The sequence below is a fragment of the Podarcis gaigeae genome (assembly GCF_964106915.1).
Source record: "Podarcis gaigeae genome assembly, chromosome: 5".
Classification (NCBI taxonomy): domain Eukaryota; kingdom Metazoa; phylum Chordata; class Lepidosauria; order Squamata; family Lacertidae; genus Podarcis; species Podarcis gaigeae.
Window position 1 is genome coordinate 101,416,545 of NC_139681.1, and position 8,131 is coordinate 101,424,675.

General features: G+C 47.9%; 1 protein-coding gene across 6 annotated transcripts; it reads left to right on the top strand.

The window, feature by feature from the left end:
* The first annotated feature begins 308 nt into the window (after positions 1-308).
* On the top strand, positions 309-5,049 carry LOC310845285 (trypsin-like). 6 transcript variants are annotated; one of them, XM_083740114.1, is made up of 6 exons: positions 309-439; positions 1,141-1,245; positions 2,743-2,893; positions 3,123-3,379; positions 3,722-3,897; positions 4,872-5,049. In XM_083740114.1, exons 2-6 carry the CDS (start codon positions 1,203-1,205, stop codon positions 5,019-5,021), a joined length of 777 nt encoding a protein of 258 aa, XP_083596240.1. In that variant the 5' UTR covers positions 309-439; positions 1,141-1,202; the 3' UTR covers positions 5,022-5,049. The 6 variants fall into 6 exon arrangements, with proteins under 6 accessions (XP_083596240.1, XP_083596242.1, XP_083596239.1 ...); XM_083740116.1 differs by lacking the exon at positions 309-439 and having other exon boundaries at positions 566-1,245; positions 4,771-5,049; XM_083740113.1 differs by lacking the exon at positions 309-439 and having other exon boundaries at positions 579-1,245.
* Positions 5,050-8,131: the final 3,082 nt, after the last annotated feature.

Sequence of the window (8,131 nt, forward strand, 5' to 3'; positions counted from 1 at the left end):
CTATGTCAACCCACAACTTAACAGGAAGGACAGTTCTCTTGCATTACCATGGCCCTCAGTGACTCTGCATCGCTTCTTAGTAGCCCTAGCGTAGCCAGGTTGTTTTGCATAAGCTTGCCCATAGTTCGCCTGCCGTTTGTATTTTCCCTTCATATTCCAAATCGATGCTTTAGTTCAGATTCCTGCATTGCAAGGGCAAGGACAATGACCCTATGAATCAAAACCCTATCATTTATTATTTTCTTGGGGTTGGGGGGTTCCCCTCTCAAATTCATAGAACACCTATATTGCCTCTAGAAGAAGTTGTTCAAGCACATGTCAGCAGGATTGCTGCTCTGGAGCGACAGGCTCATCCTGGACTTCCTTGAGTGGGAATTGACCTCCTGAGGGTGACATGAACATGTTCCACATCAACAGCACCTGGAAGAGCTACCCAAAGGTAGATGTTGGTCTATGTCCCACCGTCTCCGCCCTAGCCCACCACCTAAGGATACCAGCTGCTGCAGCATCTGGCTAGGCTGGCTAAGCAATGGACTGAATAGAGGGAAAGATTATGAGTCATGGGGGCATGGAGAGTGCGTGTATTAACAGCGCTTGGTTTATTTTTTTAGTTGCTAATACTGTTTTGTAGATTATAAATGCTTTGTTAATCATATCATATGACTTTTGCTGTAATTGTAATGTTTAGCGTATTTTTGTTTCCGCTTTGTTTATACACTGGTACCTCGGGTTACAAACACTTTGGGTTACAAACTCCGCTAACCCGGAAGTAGTACCTTGGGTTGAGAACTTTGCCCCAGGATGAGAACTGAAATTGCGTGCCAGCGGGCGGCAGCAGCGGGAGGCCCCATTAGCGAAAGTGCGCCTCAGGTACCACTGTAGTATTTTCTAGGCTGTAATTGTTTTTACTGATGATTTGTTAGGCTGAAAGAGCTGCTCAATGCCCCCATGCTGGGTCTGAATAGAAAACGCTCTGAAAACTTGGGGAACCTGCAGCCCAGACCTCCTACAAACCCAAAGGAGCAGCAATCTTATCTCCTTCAGAAATGTTACTAAAAATAGCCTAACTGCATGGACAAGAGTCAATGTGAAAGCTGTGCAAACATTCTTTCTTCTCTTCTCTCCACTCTGTGAGATTAGAGGACTTCCAGGTGCACACAGGACTCCGCATTCTCAGTGAGGCCAGCTTGAGAGAAGAGAACATGCTGTGGCTGGGTTGCAGTTTACTGCTGGCGGCTCTTGCAGGTACAATCCCCCCCCCCCCCAAATCTGGACAGTTTATCTGCCCAAGAATAGTCATGAAATGTTGGGTGAGGATGAACAAAACTGCAGTACAGAAGCTGGAATGCAAATCCACGACCATCAATCCAGAAGAGGGCTAAGATTTCAGTGTGCAAGTAGAGGTGTCCTGGCAACAGAGGAGGGGAAGGAGAACCAGGCAGTTAAGCCAGGAAACAGAAATGCAGGAGGGCTATCTCCATTATCAGTCATACTCAGATTTAACCCACTGATATTAATGGGCATGCCTAACTTAAGTCCACTGATTTCAGTGGGACTACTCTGAGTATTACTTAGTTGGATACAACCCCAAAACCCACTCTCTACACTGACCATTCAGACTATTCACCCAGCCCCACTTTATTAAAAAATCTCAGTGGTGTTAGACTTACCATAGCAGCATTTGGTCAATCTGTGCTGTCCATCACTGAATTTGTTGGTCATCACTGAATTTGTTCTGTAACAGTGTGTGAAACTGACATATCCCTAAGCAACTCGGTCCCAAAGTACCATGAGACCCCAAAGTACTTACTTTCCAACGTGACCACCAAGATCTGTTGATGGGGCACTTCTGTTGGACTCCTCACCCCAATGAACCCTGAGGTTTAGCTGGACGTCATTAGGGATTGAGCCTTTGGTGTGGCAGCCACTGCCCTGTGGAACTCCCTGCCACCAAGAGCCATCCCTCTCTTCAGACATCTTTTGAAAACTTTAATGTTTAGAGAAGCTTTTGTACAATGAATCTTCTTTCATTGTATTGTAGAGTTGGAAGGGACCCCTAGGGTCATCTAGTTCAATCCCCTGCAATGCAGGAATCTCAACTCTGTTAACTAATTAGTATTTATTGGCATTTTAATGATGTTTTCATGCTGATTTTATTCTCATATATAATAATACAAATATACAGTACATATATATGGTTGTAAGAAAATAAATTAACAGCTCATATCAGAATAATCAAAAGCAGTCAATTATTTGGGCTGATTGTACAAAGAGGAAATGCCACTATTACATGGGGCAAACCAGCATTGTACTATATAGTTACTTGTTATAGTTACTATAGTCTACAATAGTCTACAATAATACATTATGAGCTTTCCTGTGGTTTAAAACTGTGGCTTTTATTTTAGCTGTATGAGTGATGGTATGTAGAACTCTGGCAGAAATTAATCAGGAACAGTTGCCAGCCACACTTACTTGCAATATGAGACCAGTAATTCAAAGGATTCCTATGCAGGGAGATGGAGGTGGAAAGCAGGATATGGTGGCAAAAAGTTGAGCCTTTGTTTACTAGCAGGAAGAGATTGCATGCAGCGCCCTCATCTAGCTACCGTAGTCTGTCTGACAGATGCCATGGGATAGGCTGGATGCCATTTCCTGAGTTCACGAGGCCACATTGCATTTTAGCATGTTCCTAACCAGTGAAGAAGTCTTGATTTTTCCCTCTACCAATTATATATTGAGCTGTTGCAGCTGCTGAGAAGTTGGTTGGTAGTGCCAAGTGCCAACAAGATTCTGTGCCGTGGCAAGTCTCCCTCCAGTCAGTGCACCATGTCTGCAGTGGGGCCCTCATCAGCCAAGAATGGGTGTTGTCCTCAGCTCAGTGCAGCAGGAGGTGGGTATAAGCCTGCTTCACACCCTTTGTACACAATCTGTCTCCCACAGGGAATAAAGTCCATTCTCTGCTGTTGGCTGCGCTGTTCTTATTTGAAATAGGAGGGCAACTTGTGCATTTGACTGCCTGCCTACAAGAATCCTTGAGGGTGAGCAAGGAATCTTTCAACCCAGGCTGAGGCAGAAAAACTCTAGGGAGAACACTATTGACCCACCTGCTCTTCTTCCAGCAGCCCAGACCACATGGAGGTCTGGCTTGGCCTACAAGTCCCTGAGACTCCTCCTAAGGAGAAGCAACAGGTCATTGCTGCTGCCAAGCTGGTCCCTCATAAGCAGTTCAACAACTACACACTGGACTATGACATCATGCTCATCAAGCTTGCACAACCAGCTGTCCTGGGTGAGCTGGTGCAGCCCATCAGTTTGCCCAGCCAATGTGCCATAGCTGGGACCCAGTGCCTGGCTTCAGAATGGATCAGCAGCAACTGTGAGTAGAGAGAGGGTGGTGCTGAGAGACTAACCAGGACCAGCAACAACTGTGACAGACTGGAGCAGGGGGCTGCTGGAAGATGCCCCTCTTCGTGGCCGTGGGGGATTATGGTGGGGACACGCAAGGAGGCACTGAAGTCCCTTAGTGATGCATGGGATAAATGACACCATGCAAAAAAGGGAAGGGTAGATGAACGGCAAATGGTGGGAGGGAGGCACCAACAATTCATTGTACTATGATAGATTCATGGCAGGTGGCAGTGCCCCCTTGAAGCAGAAAGAGCTCAAGGAGAGAGGGGTGAGGCCTGAGCATAAGAGTCTCCCTCCTGCCTTGCCCCAGGCAGCTGCTCAGGATCAACATATTTTGGGCTTACAGCTGATGGAACAGACAACCTTCTGCAGTGCTCCTACCTTCCAGTCACATCTGATGCCACATGCAACAATGTCTACCCAGGACGGTTCACTGACAGGATGCTTTGTGCTGGACAGCTGGGCAGCAGCCAAGATGCCTGCAAGGTGAGGCTCTTCTCTTTTTACTGGCAAGTCCAGTGATTGGGGGGGGGGGCAGGGAGCAAACAAGCAGAGGCATACCTTGACTCCCTTATGATCTTGGCCAGAAGCTGTATCAGTACATCTGAAGCTGGGAGAGACCATGGACCAGAAACTCCAAAAGTTTGCTTTTTGTCACCTTTCATGCTCTGCCTGTGATTTCCTCCATGACCATCAGGACTGCTCTTCTTCCTCTCTCCCTCCTTCTCTTCCTGCAACTCTCACCTACTGTCTCTATCTTTCTTTCTTCTCTCCAAGCGCCACTTGGCACTCAGCTCATAGCACCACTGGCCAACCTGGGAGATGGTCCTGCAGGGCTGATGAGATGGGTGCCTAGAAGAGCCTGCATGCCTTGCCTGGCCTCCCAGATGGGCATGTGTGCTCCTAGCCACTCCAAGCCATGGGTGAGAGGTGCGGTTTTGGTGGCCCCCTGTCCCTGATTTTGAGTTCAGTAACATGGTCTAATTATGTGCATCCACACACACCATAGATGAATGCTTCCCTTCAGACTAGAGCTATCTCCAACCAAATCACTCACAAGCACAAGCATTCTCCATAGGCAGGCTAGTAGCTACTAGCCGAACATTAACCAGAACTAAACAACAAAGCATAATATATTTGAAAAGTACAATGAAAAGGCATGTGCCAAATCCTCCCCATATCAAAGTTAAATAGCATTTATGTCATTCCTACATTCTTGAGAGGGCCAGAGGGGCTGTAAGTGCAAGCACACACCCACCCCAACAGGGGAAGGGAAATTCTCCAGCTGCAAGAGCCAACCTCTTGGGAGGTACTTGTGGCTGGGGAAAGCCTCACACAGCTCCCTCTCTCCTGCTGCAGGCAGTGCTCCAGGGCCTGAGAGTTCAAATAACGACAGTGAGAAATTGCCATGATTTGATCCTGTCCCCTGGAGAGTCCCAAAGCTGTTGTCTGTGTCTTAGGGAGATGTGGGCAGCCCCCTGGTGAGTGAAGAAGCCCTCCAAGGACTGCTGTCCTGGAAGAAAAGCTGCAGTGAAGAGAACCGGCTGGGGCTGTACACCAAGGTCTGCATCTTTGAAGACTGGATCCACTACACAATTGCCAACAATTGAAGAGCAATAAAGCCAGATTGAGCTCTGACCTGGTATCTCGCTGCTCTGAGAAAGACCCTGTGATCTGGCGCCACCAGCAATGCAATGACTATACAGGCCTGGCTACTGTGGAAGAGAAGTCTACCCCCCAGTCTGCCCACCACCAGAGGGGTCATGGCTGAGGCAAGGGAGCAGAATCGAATGATTTGCTCCCTCATACTCAGCTTCCGGCACACCTCCTGGAATGGCTTGATTTCACATTATGATAGATGTTGGTTAGGTTTTACCATGTAGGTGAGGGAATATATTAACTATATTTTATTCCTCCACAAACCTGGCCAACAGACAAAACATCAGCTTATCGCTTGTGTTTAGAAGCACAGTGCTGAGCATCTTAAACAGTCAAAACAAAAGCCTTTAGGCTGATCTCCCCCTTCTGTTACCCTGTTTATTATAGAAACAGGCTACCGACTGAAAAGTATGACTAAAACATATAGTTTACTCACAGTCAAGCACCTGTCCTTCCTAACAACAGCAGTAAAAATAAATGCAGGTAAAATACTTGTATTTACAGTGAAAGCAGCCTCAGGCATGAGCCTGATGCTGGAGCAAGCAGATACAAGTCTTCTCCCATTGGCTGGTTGGAGAGAGAGAGAGAGAGAGAGAGAGAGAGAGAGAGAGAGAGAACAGAAAATACTTCTTTTCTTCTTCCCCCCCAAGAGAGGAGGTGAAATGAAATAACACAGAGCCTTCTCTACCAATTGCATTGGTCTGAGTCCACCTAACAGCAATACTGCTCTGTGATTTTAATCCCCACACTTGCTTAATAGTAAGAATATGCATTTTTAGATTGGATTTCTAAACTCCCACATTTTTAGATTGGATTTCTAAACTCCATGGAGCAGTTTCGTTAGCATCCCAGGCTTCCATGGCCTAACACAGTCAAAGCTCCATGAAAGAACCTACCACACCAGCACCCTAGAGCTGGCTCTGAAGTCTGCCTGTTTGTGAAGTGAGGCACTTGGGGTGCTCAGAGGCCTGACCCCTCCAATGGATGTAAGTTGCAGAGCTGCTGATTTCCATACCCCCTAAGGTACCCATCTCACACACCCCTCTGCGACCTCACTGTTTCTGCCAAGAAAGTGCCTGGTAGGTTGAGGCACAACCTCTTCAGTTCTTTGCTCTTCATCCAAACTGGCTATCAGTTGTACTTAAGGAGGCCACCCAACAGTCCCTTGCCTGAGCTAAGCCAAGCCCCCTTGCCCACCTCACCAGCTTCTTACAGACATCTCAGTTCAGTTTTCCCATCAATGCCAACCACAGAGATGCCAACTGAGAGTGCCCACAAATGGCAAGTTTAGTTGAGTGTGCTCATACGTTATGTCACTGCACTGAATAGTGCCCAAAGCAGCCTGAAACAAACACCAACTGATTATCAAAACACAGCATCCTTGGAGGTTGCTACTGCTGCTGAAAGCTCTTAACTCTGTCCCTTGATAAAAACAGGGTTATGACAGGAGGGATGCATTCCATTGTCTCTGCAGGCAGGGGCAGAGAAAGGGGGTGTGGTGGGTGGGTGTCACCCTGGGCGTCACCACTGAGGAGGGTGACAAAATGCTGGGTGGCACTCACCACGAGGCCTGCAGCATGCCCAAACCACCAGTGGTCAGGACCTCATTAGCAGGACCAGTGGTCAGGGATGATGGGCCTTGTATTCCCACAACATTGGGTGACCCAAGGTGGAGAAAGGCTGCTCTGCACTGACTGGCAACCACTCTCTATCTCACACGAGGCAGAGATACCTGGGTGCATTGGGTTCGCTGATGCGTTTGGTGCAGAAGTTTCCCCTACGCAGGTCGCTCTCTCTGTGGTCTTTGTGGTCTTTAAGAACCGGCGACATGTCCACTGCCAGTCCTTTGGCAAACACACAGGGCAGAAGTGAAACCAATTGAATCATCTGAAGCAAACTTAACAATAATACAAGGCTATGGCTCTATGCACACTAACTTGAAATGAATTTTGTTGAGATCAATGTGACATTTTGGAACCTGGATGAAACTATCCTGAAAAGGGCAAGTCAGCATAGAAGTCTTTTTTGTTTTTGTTTTGTCTTTTGATGGAATGGCTGCAGGTCTGTCCTGCACATTTTTCTGGAAGCAAGTCCCAAATTTATTGGTTCAGGGAAAGGCCCAAAGAAAAAATCTATGCCAATCCAGGCTATTTGCCACAGAAAGGCCTTCATTTGGCACCAACACCCAAGCTAAACACTCTGTCAGTTTGCCTCAGATTCTAGAGAATTGTAGGCTTCAGAGATCCCCAAGGGTCATCCAGCCCACCCCCTGCAATGCAGGAAGTACACTTTGATTGCAACTGACACTCACTCACTTGCTCATGAGCACCAGAAGCAGGTGTTGTCCCCTTGCAACGAAAACCCAATCTGTTTTTGGAGATCTGCACACACCTCCTCAGGTTGGGCAGGTGGCCATGTTTCCATTTCACTATTTCATGAAAAGTATGTGTTGCTTGATTGTAGAACAAAAAACCTCAAAGCAAAAGCACAGGCAAGTGCAGCAAAATCCTTGGCAGTGAGCATGGGAGGGGGGCAGGGGGCACCGTGGGATTTTCACTTGAGTTAATGCAGGACGGGATGCCAGTATGGCCGAGAAGCATAGCTCTTGCAGGGGGACCTAGCAGGGAATGGGCTAGGCTGGGGAGGGGGCGAGCGAAGACCAGAAGCTTAACGCTGTGATGCAGCAGCAGTAGCAGCAGCAGCAGCAAAAAAGGCGAATGCTCTTCTCGGCTGCCTCCACAGAAGTCTAGTGTGCAGATCCAGGGCTCAAATCCTGGAGAGTCAGTGTTGAAGTTCAGAGGCAAGAGCATTTATGTTGCAGGCAAATCCTCACTGGTATCTGCAAGGGGGGCTGGAGAGACCCCCACCATGCCACCTGAAGCCCTGGAGAGCAGCAGCCAGTCAGTGTAGAGGTGGTGTGGAATAGTGGTAAGAGCAGTGTTTCTCAAACTTGGGTCCAGACAACAGCTGGGAAGAAACAGTGGATCAGAATGTCGGTCTAGGGCCCGGGAGGCCGGGGTTCAAATTCCCGTCTGGCCATGAAGCTCACTGGGTGACATCT

Coding starts and splice junctions, on each gene's coding strand:
- LOC310845285 (XM_083740114.1), top strand. CDS start 1,203: ATGCTGTGGCTGGGTTGCAGTTTACTGCTGGCGGCTCTTGCAG. Junction 1,246..2,742: donor ACTGCTGGCGGCTCTTGCAG/GTACAATCCCCC, acceptor TTATATATTGAG/CTGTTGCAGCTGCTGAGAAG. Junction 2,894..3,122: donor TCAGCTCAGTGCAGCAGGAG/GTGGGTATAAGC, acceptor CTCTTCTTCCAG/CAGCCCAGACCACATGGAGG.